This window comes from Mauremys mutica, chromosome 18 (assembly GCF_020497125.1).
Source record: "Mauremys mutica isolate MM-2020 ecotype Southern chromosome 18, ASM2049712v1, whole genome shotgun sequence".
NCBI classification, from domain to species: Eukaryota; Metazoa; Chordata; order Testudines; family Geoemydidae; genus Mauremys; species Mauremys mutica.
In genome coordinates this window covers 20802127-20819940 of record NC_059089.1, presented here as the reverse complement: position 1 = coordinate 20819940, position 17814 = coordinate 20802127, and the positions used below count along the sequence as shown (strand labels likewise).

General features: G+C 52.6%; 1 protein-coding gene across 3 annotated transcripts in view; it reads left to right on the top strand.

The window, feature by feature from the left end:
• The window catches only part of SARDH (sarcosine dehydrogenase), an 82833-nt gene that overhangs the window by 29239 nt on the left and 35780 nt on the right, over positions 1 to 17814 (top strand). For all 3 annotated transcript variants that reach the window (XM_044993038.1, XM_044993040.1, XM_044993039.1), the window contains exons 11-17: positions 2523 to 2664; positions 6124 to 6207; positions 6632 to 6745; positions 7987 to 8125; positions 9074 to 9187; positions 14583 to 14730; positions 16458 to 16551. In XM_044993038.1, the coding sequence (XP_044848973.1) occupies positions 2523 to 2664; positions 6124 to 6207; positions 6632 to 6745; positions 7987 to 8125; positions 9074 to 9187; positions 14583 to 14730; positions 16458 to 16551 (835 nt within the window). The remainder of the gene's footprint in view (positions 1 to 2522; positions 2665 to 6123; positions 6208 to 6631; positions 6746 to 7986; positions 8126 to 9073; positions 9188 to 14582; positions 14731 to 16457; positions 16552 to 17814) is intronic.

The following is a 17814-nucleotide window of genomic DNA, read 5'->3' as shown; positions in this document are numbered from 1 at the left end:
CCTGGGTCCTACTCCGAGCTCTGTCACGGCCCTGCTGAGTGACTTCAGGCCAAATCACATCCCTGCTCTGTGCCTCAGTTTCTCCTCTGGAAAAATTAAGATATTTACCATTTTTTACAGAGTGTTTGTGAGACCTCTGGATCCAAAGCACTGTGTATTAAACACTGCAATGGATTTAGACCAGTGTAACAGAGTTAAATATGGCTATAAAAAAAGATTGAAACAAACCATATTTACCCTATTGCATGAGTAGGGTCAGAGCCTAGGACTTCAGTACCTGAGCACAGACTTGAGCTAAAGTGGCAATTCCTTTAGCCGACAGGACGAGGAGTAGCTGAACCTTCAAACAACCAGCTATTAGAGGCGCACACCACACATTTTACAAGTGCGTCACTGAAGCATTGAGGCCTCTCAGACACGGATGCGTTAGTCAATGCCAGTTATGCCCCGGTTTCTCTAAGCGCTGATGTGCATTCACATATCCTGCATGGTTCGGGCTGCGCGATGTGGTGGCGGTGCGTCTTTCTTGTAATCAGGGAGAGAGCTGGAAAGTGTCTTCTTCCAGGGTCAGTCGTACTTTCCCCCTCTCTGCTCCTGCTTCATGTCACTAGTTCCAGGCATCCTCCACCAGAAACAAAGGGAGTGTGGCGGCATCTTTGGTGCTCCTTTGGTCCTGGTGCAAATGGCAGCACAACATTCAGGGAGGTGAAGAATCAAGACCACCCTGTGCAGGGGTAGGTGACCACACAAGGTGCAAAGAAGAGGCCGATGAAGCTCAGGATATTTTCAGACCCGAGCCGAATCCTCAGCTGATGTAAATGGGCATTGAATTGAGTGGCGCTACCCTGGTTTACACCAGTTCAGGATGTGGGCCAGAGTTGGGGAGTGAAAGCAGGACTGGAATAGGAGGGGGCACTGTGGGAAGGCCAGGACTGAAGTAACAGGGGTGCAATGGGGCAGAGTCAAGGGGCAATGGCAAAGCCGAGGGAGTGTGTGTGTGACAGAAAAGCAGGGAGCTTTGCAGGCTGAGCTAGAGCTGTGTGAGTGCCCGGGCGCTGGGCTACCGTGCGACAGGTCACGGCAGGCTGAGGGGAGTGGCAGAGCTGTGTGAGTGCCCGGGCGCTGGGCTAGGAGTGGCTGGGCGCTGGGCTAGCGTGCGACAGGTCACGGCAGGCTGAGGGGAGTGGCAGAGCTGTGTGAGTGCCCGGGCGCTGGGCTAGCGTGCGACAGGTCACGGCAGGCTGAGGGAGTGGCAGAGCTGTGTGAGTGCCTGGGCGCTGGGCTAGCGTGCGACAGGTCACAGGAGGCTGAGGGAGTGGCAGAGCTGTGTGAGTGCCTGGGCGCTGGGCTAGCGTGCGACAGGTCACAGCAGGCTGAGGGAGGTGGCAGAGCTGTGTGAGTGCCCGGGCACTGGGCTAGCGTGCGACAGGTCACGGCAGGCTGAGGGGAGTGGCAGAGCTGTGTGAGTGCCTGGGCGCTGGGCTAGCGTGCGACAGGTCACGGCAGGCTGAGGGGAGTGGCAGAGCTGTGTGAGTGCCTGGGCGCTGGGCTAGCGTGCGACAGGTCACAGCAGGCTGAGGGGAGTGGCAGAGCTGTGTGAGTGGCTGGGCGCTGGGTTAGCGTGCGACAGGTCACGGCAGGCTGAGGGGAGTGGCAGAGCTGTGTGAGTGCCCGGGCGCTGGGCTAGCGTGCGACAGGTCACAGGAGGCTGAGGGAGTGGCAGAGCTGTGTGAGTGCCTGGGCGCTGGGCTAGCGTGCGACAGGTCACAGCAGGCTGAGGGAAGTGGCAGAGCTGTGTGAGTGCCCGGGCACTGGGCTAGCGTGCGACAGGTCACGGCAGGCTGAGGGGAGTGGCAGAGCTGTGTGAGTGTCAGGGTGCTGGGCTAGCGTGCGACAGGTCACGGCAGGCTGAGGGGAGTGGCAGAGCTGTGTGAGTGCCTGGGCGCTGGGCTAGCGTGCGACAGGTCACAGCAGGCTGAGGGGAGTGGCAGAGCTGTGTGAGTGCCCGGGCGCTGGGCTAGCGTGCGACAGGTCACGGCAGGCTGAGGGGAGTGGCAGAGCTGTGGGTGAGCGGCGTGCATGGTACCCCTAGCTTGCAGCCTGGTAATCAGCTGTGCAGGCCCCAGGAGGTGGCGAATAGTTGTGGTGCAATCTGGTCTGCGCCCACGCCCTCCTGATCCTTTCCCTCACATTCCCTCTGCCCAGCCTGCCCCTGACACCCTACTCCAGGGGACTCGGAGCAGGGCCGGTGTAGAGCCCTGATGCCAGCTCTGCACTGGCCAGGGAGGTGCCTGCACAGCCGGTATTTTCAGAGGCCTGCCTTGTCTGTTTAGACTGCAGGCTCTTTCACTATGTGTATGTACAGCACCTAGCACAAGGGGGCTGTGAGTTCAGCTGCAGACTCCAGGGGCTGCTCTAATCCAAGTAACAATGGCTTCCTCCCTTTGCGGTAAGGTCGCGTGGCCCTCAGAGCACGGGCTGGGAGCTTTGCCTCTGAAGGTCACCTTCTCTTTGCCTTTCAGGAGGTTTCACCGCTCTCTCACCGCCAACAACCGCTGGATCCGGGAGCGAAGCCACGAGTCGTACGCCAAGAACTATTCAGTCGTCTTCCCCTACGACGAGCCACTGGCTGGGCGCAACATGAGGAGGGACCCCCTGCACGAGGTCGGTGCCCAAACCCCCTGGGAAATGCTGACTTGAGGGCACGGGGGAGCAAGGCACCCAGCTGGCACTGGTAGCTACATGAAATCTAAGCAAGCCTTGTCCATGAGCACGTGCCCACTCAGCAAACGTTGAGGGGGCAATGGCCGGGCCTGCCCTTCAGTCCCCAGAAAAGCAGCTGCTTATTTGGCCGCAAGGTGAACCACTGAGCAATGCAAAAGGCTACGCTTGCTGCCTCCTCCTGGCTCAGAAAGTGCCAGACTGGAGACAGGGCCGAAGCCCGGGGGCCTGATCCATTGCTGGTGTGACCGGGCACCACTCCCTGGAAATCAAGGGCACTGTGCCCAAATACACCAGTGGCGAACTGGGCCCGGGGGTCTCCTGCATGGCTAGCGCAAAGCGGTGTCACGGGGTCGCGGTGTCCTGTTGATGGAGCTGCTCAGCGTGTTTGCAGGGCTCCTGTTCCCACCGCAGCAGCGTCTTACCTGTGGCTGAGCCCCTGTGTGATGATGGGTCTCTTTAAAAACCAGCCTGGCTGAGTGACATGTGGAGATGGCAGTGTGGGTGGACGACACTTTCAAGCAGATGGTGCTGTATTAATAGCCAACTACGGCCTGTCAGTTTCCAGGGCTCTGTTACCCAGCTGTCACTGCCCGACTCCGAATCCCTCAGAAAGGCCGGGCTGGCGTGGCTGGAGCGAAACCGCTCGGTGGCAGAAAACCTCAGGAAGGAGGGTTTCTAAAGGGGAGCTCAAAAGCTGCCATTGGCTTTGTCTCTCTGCTCGGTCCCACGCCTGGTACTGGGCTGATGCCGAACTGTTCCTGGAGACACTTACCGGGCAGACTTGAGGGGGATTGAGGAGAAGGGATACAGGACCTTAGAAATGTGGAGACGGACCTTTAAATAGTGAGCGCTTTCCTGGGATTGCACCAGGTCCCTGCCTCATTGGAAAAGGTTTTGCAGGTGCCCTTGGCAGCTGGTTGGTCTCTGATGCCTACTGCTCTTTCGTTTTCTGGAGGGGCGAGCTCTCTGAGTGGATAGAGTCTGGACCACTGGCTTTTCTTCCTGCCTTTGCTGCTGACGTCCTATGCCATCTTGAACCAATCCCTTCAGGCCAACATTTTCAAATTTGGGGTCTTAAAAAAGAGACCTGATTTTTCAAAGATGCTTTGCACATGCAACACCCACTATTACCATGTCTCAGCACCACCAAAACCACCTGCTTGCAGCCAGGGGACCAGGTTCTGATCTCATTTACGCTGCTGTAAATCTCAAGTGACTCCATTTACCTTTGCACCAGTGTGAACAAGATCAGAATCGGAAACCAAGTTTCCTGAGCCAGTTTCAGCTGGTTGTTAATTCTGATCCCTCCATTTACCACCCCCACCCCCCGGCACTGTAGTGCAGAGCCTTGAGGAGCGATACAGAAATTCCCTCACATGCACACCCCACTCTGCTGTCAACAGCTCAGTTGTTTTCTGTCACTGAGAATGCAATTTTGTTTTAATAGCATGTTTAATACGTGTTGCCCATTTGACTGACAACCTGGTATTTATACACTAAGTGCCAAAACATGGGTGTGTTTTATAAATAGACGTGGATCATTTCTAAAATATTCAACAATAAATGTTCTTTCTGAACATAAACACAAAACAAAAATATCATGATGGTTCACCTAATTACTGTGAGGCAAGACTTTTTTGGAGAGGGGAATGGGGAAGAAATGAAAAAGGGGGCATATGAATATTAAATCAGAATATTATTTTTACTACTTTAAAAATTTATGTTGGGGAAAATCTGGCCCTTGTGCTTATCGTCATTCAGTTACCAATCAACACAATATAACCCAAACTTTGGCACTGTGCGTATGGAGCCTGTGGAACTCCTTGCTACAAGATGTTATTATATTATTAATTCACTGCATTCAGGTCTTTGGTGTGCAGAGATCATTGCCTGTCATCCTGACCAATACTGTCTCGTTGTTTCCTTTCCTTATATCTGGTCCATCTGTTGTCTCTTGTCTGGTATTTAGATTGCAAACTCATGGGGGCAGGAGCTGTCTTTTGGTTTTGTTTGTACAGCAGCTAGCACAGTGGAATGTAGCCATATTAAAACACACATTGTTTGCCTTCAGAACATTAAGCCAACTAATAATTGTCTGGGGCTGGGAAGAAATTTCATTCCCCCAGCTACTCAAACACCTGAGTCCCTCTCCTCCCCACCCAGCCCAATAATTAAATTAAATTAAATAAGACTCTGTACTGGCCACTCCTGGAGGAAGGACTATATCGAGTTGATCCCAGACCCCACTTCCTACAATCCCATTCCCTTTTATAATAATCCGATGCCTGTCTGCGCCAATTAATAGATTTTAAGGCCAGAAGGGACCTGATAGTCTGCATAATAGAAGCCATAGAATTTCATCTAGGTCTGATCATTGTTGTTTATTCACTAGCTTGTTAGAAGCATTTTCCAATGAACCCCACTATTCTTTCCCCTTTGGTTCTTCCGGTGCACACCTTATAGAGGCTTGAATTCACCCGTGTGCAGACCAGTGCATTGCTAATGTCCACCGGAAGTCCTTGTGTTGGTCGCCTGCATGGAGTGAATTGTTTTGCGAGGCTCCTGTCTTTTGTTCCTTCTCTTCCTTCCACCTCCTGCCCTCAGAGCAGCCCCCATCTAATTAATGTTTGGGAAGGGTCACCCTGGTTTCCACTCCTGCTTTCCTGGTGTGTCTGGTGCTTCACAGGGCAGTGAAAATGCAGGTTATGCCGTGCAGACTCCCCTGAGATAAGCCTTCCTCCCAAACCCCCAGCTTGGGCTCAGTGACCAAATGGGGGTTGAGACAGATGGCCAGTGTATGTGACTGGGCATTTTGGGGAAGGGCACAGTTTAGAGCAGGGATAGGAGAGTGTGGGGCAGGGAAAACAGAAACACGGGGGAAATCCCTAGTTTGTTTATGAGAAGATCATGTGAGACAATATCAAAAGCTTTACTAAAGTCAAGCTACACCGCATCTACCGTTTCCCCCCCATCCACAAGTCTTGTTACCCTATCAGATCAGGTTGCCAGAATTAGAACTCAGCAGAGCCTTGCTCTCAGTTCTTTGCTCAGACCAACCTGTCTCAGAGCACAGAGAGAGTGTGGTGGGGTGCCACCTGGCTTTGCTGAACTGGCTGCCATGCCAGTTACCTATGCCAGGGTTGATCTCAGTAACACCCATCTGGCACACAGGACCATCATTGAGCTGGTGCTAGATAGAGAGCACCCCTTAGGTTGCTCTAACCAAGGCTGGAGCCAAAGCCAGTTTCCTGACAAATCCCCTGCTCAGCTGTAGCCAGGGCAATCGGAGGCAGTAAGGGATACAGTCTGGAAAGTGACCCTGGGGGAGGAGGCCGGTTTGATCAGGTGTTCAGTGCCCAGGTGTTTCTAACACAGCTTTTTTTTGCCCCACGTCCATAGGAGCTTCTCCAGCAAGGCTGTGTGTACCAGGAGAGGCATGGCTGGGAGAGACCCGGCTGGTTTAATCCGCGGGGCGCAGCTCCGGTAAGCACAGCAGCATTTCTCATGCTAAAACCATGGGGCAAAGCCCTGGAGACCTGTTAAATGGCATACGGAGGCCTGTGATGGGACCCGAGGAGAGGCTTTTGGTGCGTGTGTGTGCGCGCACGTGTGCAATGGGCGTGAAATGCTCCAACACCCGAACCTCAAATCTGAACCCTTTCCTATTTCAGGAAGGGGCGGGGGAAGAGGGAGCATCTGAAATCCGCTTTCCGGATTGGAACTTGCACCCGCAGTCCGACCCAACATGGCAAATGGGCTGGTTTTCAGGTGTGGTTTGAATGTGGTGGAAATCTCACCAGAATAGCTTGCAAACCCAAACCCACCTGCTGGTCTCACCCTTTCCCTGATATTTCACTGTCAATTGTTTTCCTCCATTGTCCTTTTCTCCTCCCCTCTTTGTTGTCAGGTTTTGGATTACGACTACTATGGTGCTTATAACCAAAAGCCCCACGGCTCCTGCCTCTATAACCAACTGCTAGGGGATGAATACACCTTTGATTTCCCACCTCATCACGACATTGTGAGTAGAAAATGCCGGCTAGTCAATGGGCTCCTTCTCTGGACCATTCTGCTCCATAATTTTATCGTGGGGCAGCAAAAGGCCAACTGAGCTGCTTGTTGCGGTCTCGTGGGGCTGTAAGGAATTGGGAAGAGGGACTTTGTCTTACTCTTAACTTGATCAGGCACCAAGGATAACTGCAGAGCCGTGTTAAATGCTTAATAAACATCAGAATTTTTCAGGCTGGAATTCATTCCAGCCCCCTGGATTCAGGTACCTTGGCGTTGTGCTGGGCAATGGGGGTGAATTTCTACTGCTCAGTGCATTGTGAAAATGGAGTCGAATGTTGCGTTGGGGCCCATACGCACAGTGCATGACTTTCAAGGCACTTACAACCAGGTTATTTCCAAGCCATCATTTTTCAACCACGTTCATTGCATTTCCTCTTTGAGAGATGAGTCTGGAGCAGGAGGGCGAGTCTTGAGAAGAACCCTTTGCAGAGGGAGAGCAGAACCATTGGTCTTAAAACCATACGCACGTACCACATAGACTGGGGTGGGGTTAGAGCAATGAGACCGGGAGCCACACCATTATTCCTGGTGTTGATTTTGCAAAACCCAGCTGGCGAGCTTTGGAAAAACTGAATCCAATCCCTGCTTTCCCCATCTTTACTGAAAAATGCCTCCAAACACCTTCATTACATGCTTGGAACCTCAAAATAAACAAATGGCCAAATGGAATTTTATTGTTGCTTTCCTAAATGAAAGAGTTGCTTTTGGGTTGAGCACACGCATGGAAAGGACTTGAATTTTTTTTCCCTAGCCAGTTTATCAGCTCCACAAAACAGGTACTTAAAGTGGAGAGTCCTCCCTCTAACTGTAATGTGTCATTGCTGCAACACTGTGATCCCCTATTCAGAACTCAGTCAAAATCCGTGCAGTTGGGAGATGAATTCTAGGGGAAAATGAAAACAAATTTGACAAGATGACACCAACTCAAAAGCCAAGTTATTGACGTAAGAAGCAGGATACGAGTGCGTATGGGGGACTGTGTTGTTATCAGGGATGCTCCATTTGAATATCTATTTTTAAAGGAACATTTAAAAAATGCTACAGAAAGCTCAGGCACGAGTTACATGCCTCCTTTTTTTTGTTTGTTTCTGCCACCTCGTTATATAAATGATTTTCATTTGTCTTGGCGACTCCTTTTGTGGAGGAAGAAGAGGGTGACTTAGCTTCACCTGGGTGTGCTTTAATTTTTAGATCAAGAACGAATGCTTAACCTGCAGAAATACACTGGCTGTCTTTGACATGTCTTATTTTGGCAAATTCTACCTGGTTGGTCCTGAAGCAAGGAAGGCGGCCGACTGGCTGTTTACTGCTGATGTTAGCAAGTCACCAGGTACTGCTTCACCCTTGTTATTTCAGCTACAAGATGCCAGTTTTATTGATGTTTCTGCTGAGCATGGTACAAAAAACCCACCCTACAAAATTATATCTTTGAACAAGACTTACGTTGTTTGACCTGAACTGTCAGCTTTCAAATTATTGCTTTCGCTGACGATGTTGGAAAGCAGCTGAGTGTGAAGGTTTTCCCTGCCCTCTCCCAGGGTTGCATTCGGATCTCCTTTACACTGGTGTAAACACCGTGACTTCTGAATCAGGTGCAGTCGAGGTTAGAATCTGACCCTCAGAGTCCAGTTAAAATTCACTGCTGGGCAAATGCATGCACTAGAATAAGCCGTGGTGACACCTAGTGGACAAATAGGCTGATGTCAGTGGGGAGTTTGCTAATAATCTGAGTGGAAGAATGGTGCATTTGGGATTGAATCTGTTCTCTCTTGCCCCAGTGTAAACTGGGAATGGCCACTGAAGTTAATCGGGCGACACTGATGAGAGGGGAAAATCAGCCCCATTCAGCTGCAATTCCTTGTTCAAATGCAGTTCACCTTGAAGGGGCTGTGCATCACTCATTAACCTTTTCATTTCCAGAGAGATGGCTTCAAATCCCAGCCTGCACCACAAGGGGAAGTTGAGTTGCTGAGGTCTCCTTTCTGGTCCCCTTTTGTCTTCATCATGCAATTCAATGCGATTAGCTGTCTCTGCTCATGGGAGGCCTAACTCCTGAATTATGGAGAGGGCTGCCTCTCAAGATTAAGTGTAGAGTGGGACAGGGGGGAGGTCTGAGTGAGCTTAAATGATGTGGCACAGGCAGCGGCTGCATGGGGACTGATTAGTGATTAGAAGGATTCCAATGCCTGGTTAGATTTTTGTATTTTTCAGACATGGCATTTGCGAAAATGCTGTTGGAAGGTTTTGATCCCCAGTGTCTCTTTCCTCCTGTTTCTAGGACTGACCGTTTACACGTGCATGTTAAACAAACACGGCGGCGTTGAGAGCGATCTGACCGTCAGTCAAATCAGCCCTGGGACCCGGTTCTCTTCATTGACCCCAGCATTTGAAGGTAAAAGCGTCAAGTGTTCCAAAGCAGAGAGATAATCCCTTGCTTTGCATAGACGTAAAAGTTCCCTTGGCAAATATTAGAGCTGATGGGCAGTGTCAGCTTAGTTTAAATTCCCTCTGCAGCTTCATGTACAGTTTAGCATTCTCCTTCACTTCCTGTCCCAAACTCTTGTGTAGTGTTGTTGTGCTCTGTTAAGCAGCTGCCGCATCCTCTCCTAAGGGGCACATCCTCACTACTGTGAATTCTCATTGCTCCATTGGCATCAATGGTGTAAATGGTCCTCGCTTCTTTGAAGTCAGTGCAGCTATAATAATTGACACCAGCTGTGGACCTGCTCCTAGGTGACTTGCTGCATTGCTCTCGCTTTGTTGCTGGGCCCAGCTTCCACTCAATCCCCACCCACTCACCTAGACAACTGGGCTGGATTTTGTGCTCTCCCTGAAATATGTGAGTACCCCAGACTGGCTACAGGCCCGTGAGAGTCATAAATGCATTGGGCTCCAGGCCTCAGCCTGTGCCATGCTGGGACACAATAGGCCAATAGGGAGACAGGGGTGGTGGTGTGCTAGCAACCTTCCAAAAAGGGGCTCGTGTCTGTGGCATGGCAGATATTCCCAGGGGTCATGCTAATGGCTCTTCACAGGGGCCTGGATTCTGTGCCCTCCTGAATGCCGGGTCTGAGGCCATAAAGGGTCACACAGACTGCAGCTTTCCATGCTTGGGAATACCATAGCATAAGGGGGAGTCTTCCCTGGGGTGAGAACAGCCCTATGCCACCCGGCAGCCCCAGTGCAAGATGAATGCTGGAAGAAGCGGTGAGGGCGGGGGGAGCTCACTGTCCCCTAGCTACTCTGTGGTGCTAGTTGGCTCCACAGGGGGAAGCACTGCCGGCAGCATGAGTCAGAGCAGCCCTGGGGCTGCTCTAGTTTACATCAGGGCTGTTATTATCATAGAATGTCGGGGTTGGAAGGGACCTCAGGAGGTCATCTAGTCCAACCCCCTGCTCAAAGCAGGACCAATCCCCACACAGATTTTTACCCCAGTTGATCTCACAACCCTGGGTTTAGCAGGCCAATGCTCAGACCACTGAGCTATCCCTTTCTGGTACCTGTCCGCTACCAGTGTACAAGAGCCATGGAGGTTGTGTGCAGCCACCTTACCCGCCATCCTGGCTGCACTGAGCTTGGCTTGGCCGCAGGCCAGAATCAGGCCTGGCCTTCTGTTTTCCGTGAACGCTGAGCTTCTCCTTCACAAGTTGGCTCTGGCAGCAGAGGCTCGAATCAGCCTCATCCAGCTCTTCAGCGCAAGCAAGTGGGTGGTGGAGGGATGGGTTTGTGAGGTCCTGTAGGGAGAGCCCCCAGATCCTGCATGTGGCTGGTGGCCAGCAATGCTGCCACCCGCTCCGTGGAAGCCAGTAGATTTGTTTCAGCATCAAAAGGGGAAGAGTCGCTGCAGGTTCAGTTTGAGGCCTGCCAGCGTTGACAGCGTCTCTTCGATTTCCACTACAGCTGGAAGGGAATCTTGCTTCTGTTGGCCAGCGTTCGGAGGGTGATTGCATTACTTAATACCAGCCAGCTGGCATTTCCTTCCCCCTCCTCTTCATCTATCAATTGGCATAACCGGATTAGCGCTCCCTTTTGCCCCCCGGCACTTGCAAACCAAGCAGGATGAGGCTGATTATTGGCATTATTAGGTTTTGTGCAGACACTGCTGCTCTGAATGGCTCTCGGGCAAGGGCGACCTCTCCTGTGGTCCTGATCTGCTGCAATAAAGGGGAATTAGAAGGGAGCAGAGCAATCAGCCTGGGGATGGGGGGGCGAAATGGAATTAAGAGGCTGCTGAGTGGCAGAGGGCATCTTGCTCATCTGCAATGGCTCCACCAAATGGCATTGCCTCAGAAGCCTGGGCGTCTGTTTGCTAATGATACTGCTGCTTCAGCAGAGGACCAGACGCTCCTCGGAGCGGCACGCACACGGGAAAAGGAGAGCTTGGACTTAGGTCCTGAGTGAAAACAAGGTTGGGGGTCACAGCCCATTTGTCCTCCGCGTAAACCCCACCATGTCGTGCACTCTGCCTAGGAGCGGCCTGGGACTAGAAGAGCTGGGGGCTCTGCAAGTCATCAGTAAGGTGCAATGGCAGAGTTATAGGTGGGGTCTGTGTGTGTGTGTGTCTCTGCTGAGCTCGAGGGGAGAACGTCTACACAACCCCTGCCTGTGCTTTACCTGGCTCCAGCCAGTGCTGCTCCTCTCTCCCTGTGAGGAGCACTGAACACAGACACGCACGCCCCTGGAGAAGGGAGGGAAGCTGCTCGGGGAGCTGCTGTGTTTGATGGGTGATGGAGGAGTTTAATAAAAGCAGATCTATTTTTCAATTACTGTAGGTGGCTGCACTTATTAGCGTTATGACAGATTTCTGGAGTGCAGAGCGGTAGAGGCGGGATCGATTATGGAGCATTAATCAGCTCCCGAATCCCTTCTCTGGGTTGGGCTTTCCCCCCCTTGGCATTGCTGACATTTCCCGCTGCCATGAATGCAGCAGAAACGTTGACCATGGCGTAATCCCCAGGCCCTATGGAACAGCCCTGACTGCCTCCCCGGCCTCATTAACCTTGTAACCCTGGCGTGGTGTCAGAGGGAATTGCTCAGCGATGAATGGGGAAATCCTCTTCGCTCCCCTTCCCCACCATTCTTATTACCCCTCCCCCCATCAGCATAGAAATCGTCCCTGCTTCATGTGGGTCAGTCAGCTGGCACATCCAAACGCCCCACGAGGCCCAAGGCAATGCGGAAGGAAGCCTGGCGTACGTGAGCTGAGCCTCTGTTGGACCAGCGCCTTGTGCAGCTATTGATGGGTATAGAACACAACCACTCTGTTCTGGTAGCATTTTATACCCACCTACAGAGGCGTAAATACTGTACCGAATGCAGGGCCATGGAGAATCAGGCCTGTGTCGCTGTAAGAATTTTCAGTACCATTTCCGTGCCCTTCTGCACAGAGGACTGGTCTGTACTACAGAGCCTGGGCTGGTACAGCTACGCCAGAGAAGCAGTGTGTGCCGGCTTGTCTACACTACAGCCAGGATAGCTGGGTGAGCAGAGCCCCCTAACAGAGACACAGTGTAAGCTGATCGAAGGAGTTCTGTCTGCATAGCTAACCCACCGCCCTGAACAGCATTAGCTCTGCTGACGGAAGCGCTTTTCCATTGGCTTAGTTGCATCTACACTAGGGAGTTTTGCCGACAGAGCTGTCTCAGTTTGCGGGTGTGATTTTTGTTGTTGTTGTTCACACTCCTAGCTGACATTGCTATGCCGGCAAAATCTTGTGATGGAGACCAGGCTGACAGGCCAGATCCTCAGCTGATGTAAATCAGCATCATTCCATGTCGGTTTACTCCAGCTGAGGATGGGACCCTGACCGAGAATTGCCTTTTCCATCTGGACCTTTCTAGTGATCTCCCAGAAGTTGAGGTCATGCAATAGAACTGGGAAATGCACTGTGGAAACACCTCCCCTCGCTGTCCCAGGGAGCTTGATCACAATATATTTGTGCTGAGTTTTTCCAGAGGCGACTTTCATTTCCTGCCCTCTTTGCATCCCTTTGGATTGAAGGTACAAAGCACAGGGGACCTATGCAGCTACATTTCCACTGAGTGCACGCAACCGGCACTGTCACATTTCTGTGGAAAACATGCTTGTGAGGGCAAGGCGATTTGTTGCTCTCTCTGTGTATCTGGTGTCGGGGATGTCAGTAACGGGTGTGTGAGCATGTACACGGGGTACTCGTAGGATGTTTTGCCTTGCACGTCTGACTGGCTTCACACCTCGGTGTCGGGTGGAATACTAAATTTTATAGTAGGGCAAACTGGCTGAAAACAGCAGCTTCCAGGGTCCTCGGGGGAAGATTTTGCTGTCTGTTTCAAGGGTCCTTGACAAAAACTCTTGCCGCTTGGAATGACCCGATCCTACAAGCCCTTGGGTACAGAATCCCGGTTGAATTGAATGGGAGTGCTGCATGCTGAAGGATTGCATGGCTGGTACCTGGTACTTGGAGAACTCTGAAGATGAACTGTAGAAAGAAAAGATCAATCTGGGAGATAATAGAGCCCCTAAGCCAAGTCAGGGAAGCTGCCTGCATCGGAAAACAACACTGGAGCTGAGGGTACATCTACACTGGACTAAAAGCCCCATGGCACGGCCGTGGCTTGCCCGTGTGGATGTTCTGGCTCGGGCTGGAGCTGGGTTCTGGGACCCTTCCTGCTCATGGCTTCCTGGAGCTTAGGCTCCAGACCGAATGCCTACAAAGCAGTTTTACAGCCCAAGCCCTGCGCGTCAGCTGACCCAGGCCAGCCATGGGCGTTTAATTGCTGTGTAGACATCATCTAAGAGGTTCGGGTCAGAGGCACTGTGTGACTGCATCATGCTCCCCTTGGATGCTAACTCTTGGAGCGACTTGTGGAACACCAGAGTAGTAACCCTTCCCCTCCCACCCCCACGGGGAGGTGGCCTTTGGAGCTGAATGGAAGGCAAATTTTGTATTTGTATTTTCTGCTTCTCCCCTAACCCGCACCACGTGTCAGGCGTTCACACCTGGGCGAAGTGTGTGCACAACAGTCCCCATGCTGGTTTGGTAACATTATGCACCCACTCTGCCCAGGTGTGACTGCAACTAGATGGGATGAGGAGAGACGATCAGGTCCAGGGTCTGTTTCCATTAGGTGACGCCAGACCATAAAAAAGGTGGGGGAAAAAGGAGCTAATTCAAAGCTTTGTCCAAAACTTCAATTTAGTATCAGGTTTGATTATTGTTGTTGTTCTATTTTGCTGGTTGATCTACCCTTTCTGATGCTGCAGAAAGCAGAAGTGATGAACAAAGGAAAGATCCTGGAGATCCTCTGGCCCTCAACTTTCTCAGACCTCACTCCGGCCTTACTGAGGAAAAACTCCTGCTGGGCTTGATCCCAGCAGGTGCTGCAGAGCCCTCAACTTTCACTGACTTAAATTTGAATCGAGGGTGCCCTGGCCTCTGTTTGCCAGAAGCTGGGAATGGGTGACAGGGGATGGATCACTTGATGATTCCCTGTTCTGTTCATTCCCTCTGGAGCGCCTGGCACTGGCCACTGTCAGAAGACAGGATACTGGGCTAGATGGGCCTTGTTCTGACCCAGTAGGGCCGTTCTTATGTTTAGCTGCTTGCAGGATCGAGACCAGTGGCTTCTAAGGGAGTTTTGCCCGAGTAAGGACTGCAGGGTTTGCCCCCTTGTGGGAGGCTCCCAGCCCAGTTTGGCAGACCCAAGCAGCTGCGAGAAGCATCTGGCCTCTGGAGCACTCTGCCAAGCTGAGTGTTGAGCTCAGCTGATCCCCATGCCTGGCTCAAGAGCTGGCCGTGTTCCTTGCAGGGGATGGCTATTACCTGGCTGTTGGTGGAGCTGTTGCTCAGCACAACTGGTCGCACATCACCACGGTGCTGCAGGACATGAGGTTGCAGTGCAAGCTGGTGGACTGCTCCGAGGAGCTGGGAATGATCAGCATCCAGGGGCCGGCAAGGTAAGCACCGAGAGGCCGGAGAAGAGACCAGGGTCCCTGTGAAGTGACTGAATTTAACACCGTCCAATTGGGGAGGATCCCAGAGCTTGGCCTGGTCTTCACAGCAATTTTTAGCCCTGCAGCCTGAGCCAGCTGACCCGGGCCGCCCACGGCCACGCTGCGGGTCTTTTATCCCTCAGCAGACGTGCCCACTGAGAGCAGAATCTGGACACGTGTCTGTATTTACTGACCCCCGAGTAGTGTTGGCTCAGTGTTCCGGAGCGGCTGAACTATTGATAGTGCCAGCAAGGCAGGTTTTAGTGTCACGCAGCCCAGAGAGGTGACGGGAGCTGGGCAGAGGGGCAGGCCCCGAAGCGTGTTGGCGGGGCTGTAAATGTGCGTTAGACAGCGACGTGTCACAGCCGCCCTTACGTTTGTCTCTGCCATATGTGACAAGCCAGTGCTCATTAGAAACCAGTTCAAGGCTTGGAAGCGGCTGGCGTGTCCCCAGCCACTGGGGCTGCTGACAGGGAAAGGCGGTGAGGACTCGATAATGAAGGAAAAGCCTCTGCAATGCCGAGAGCGCGTTTATTCCCCTCCGCAGAGCTCAGTGGTGCAGCCAGTGCTGTGCTGGGAAGCGCTGTTCTGTAGCCAAGCCTAGGATTGAGAGCATTTTGCAGGCCATGCCCCTTCCTCCCCCACTTCCCTCCAGCAGCAATGATACAACAGGGCAGTCCAGCCGTTGTGGGTCCCTATCAGGTGCCCGCGCTGCTAGTAGCCTGCAGGGGATCACTTGTGGCAGCGAGCTCCCACACGCCCTAGGAAGTGTTTGTAGGGCGGGGACCCTCGGGGGGATCTTCTGCTGGGCTGCATGTTTCCAATGAAATGAAACGCCCTCACCGCTTTGGGTTGAGCTCGGGTTTGATCGCTGAACCCTCCAGTCCTGAGGGGGAGGAGGTGAGATACGGGGAAGCAGTGCCCAGTCTTAATGGCGCAAAATTCAGACTCGAGCATGAGTCGCCTCCCTCTGCCAAAGCCATCCTGGGAGTTGGACCTATGGGCCTGGCGTAGGAATCTCTGGTAAATTCCTCTGGCCTCTGTTGTGCAGGCTCAAGGTCACCAAAGGAGTCTGTGTCGGACAACTCTCGCGGGGCCCAGGCCCCCGGAGCTTCTTCCGCTCCAGGTCTTCGGCTGCAATTCGGCGGCGGGGGGTCCTTCTGCCCTGGAACCCGCTGCCGAAGTGCCGGGTCTTCAGCAGCAATCCTCTGGGCGGCCCTGGTGTCAGAAGCCGGAGTAGAACCTAGCTCCTTTGCATCCCAGGCCCTAACCACAAGGGTATAGAAATGTGCCTCTTCCACTTACGCTCAGTGAGACGATGCTCTCTCCCAGGACACACACCACCATGGCACGTGAGTGAAAAGGATACTAGTAGGTTTCATTTTCTGGTCCCCTAGGAGTTGTGATGAGGAGAAGAAGCAGGTCACGATAAGACGCTGGCTGTAGATGGCAGCCCTACGCCGTGGGCGGTGTGCCTTTCCCACAGAACCTAGAGAGGGCTACAGAATAAAGAGGGGAGAGGCAGGGCAGATTGTCCTTCCCAAGCAGACAGCCAGCTGCCCTTTCAGGCCACGCCAGAGGCAGAACTTTCCATGTGAGCTGGCACAGTGGGTGTCATGCGTGAGCTAGTGACCTGCTGGCCCCTAGTTGTAGCATCCTTCTCACCAGGGTTTTCTGCTCTTTCCCTGCAGCCGTATGGTCCTTCAGGAGGTTCTCGACGCCGATCTCAGCAACGAGGCCTTCCCCTTCTCCTCCCACAAGCTGGTGAAGGCAGCGGGATGCATGGTAGGAGCGCAAGCCCTAGGCCAACACTCCTTCCTTCCACCGCTTTGCACGGGGAAGGTTCTGCCCCTAAAGTTTTTGCTTAGGTGGCACTCCAGTGTGTGTCTAGGGCCTTTCACATGAGGGCGACAAAGCATTTTGATTGGCTGAGCCTCTCGCACAGCCGCAGCCCCATGAGCCAGGACCTCCTACCTCAGGATGCTATACAAAGGCCAATGCTGGATGTAACCCCCCACCCCCCGCACACTAGCGCAGGTGTATACCCACCTCAGTGCAGATCTGGGAAGCAGGGACTCCCAGACCAGCAGCCATGGGAACCAGGTTTGTGGTACATGTGCGTGAGGGGGAAGAAGCTAAGATGGGGACCAGGATGTTGGGAGGTGAAGGTGTGAGATCTTTAGAGTCACCTGGGCTGGGATATAGAGTTCTGCACCACTAGCAAGCTGGGGCTAGGTGATCTGGTAATTCTGTCTGGCCTTAAATCCTATGCCCTGATAAGCCAGGCTCACAACATCTCCAGAGAGACCACCGTTCACATAGTGCCTTGTTAAACTCCCCCATCCACTCGCACCTGGCCGGGTGGTGACTGTGCCTTGTGCTCCCACAAGCACAGCTCTTCAGCAGCCCACAGATCCTCTCCTCTCTCTCTCTCATCACAAAGCAAAGTGGATGAGCTGGAACAGCTCAATCTGTGTCTCAGCAGAGGCGCTGCAGCCACGCTCCCTGGGATGCAGAGAGAGAGTCCCAAACCAGTATGTAATATCTGTGACAGCAAGGCTGTATTGACCCTGATGAGGGACACAGATTTTTTCTTAATTTCTCTTCCCATTCAATTTTTAATGTGCAATATGTTTGGGTACAGTCCTTCCATCTCAATAGCAAACCCTCATCGCTATCAAGTGGCTGCTGTCCCTTCAGCTTTCTGCTGAAAGATGTTTGGCTGGATTCCCCACCATGAGTGGAGAGAGGATCCTTGTCTCCTTCCAACTGAGCCCAACTTCCCCAGGGGGCGATCAGACCTGAAGTCAATAGAATAAAGAAGCTAAATCGAAGGGCAGAAATGTGCCTCTTTCGAACAGAATGGGTTTTGTTTCCATTTAATGGTACTTCCTGCATGTGTTGATAAGCGGTGAATGGACCTCCAAATGGGTTGTAGTTCAGGGGCTGAGCTAGAGGAATAGCCTACATTTATGGAGAGTCTTTCATGCAGCAAGAGCCCCCAAAATGCGTTATTAACATTGCTAAAATGCAGCTGCCTCTGGGGTG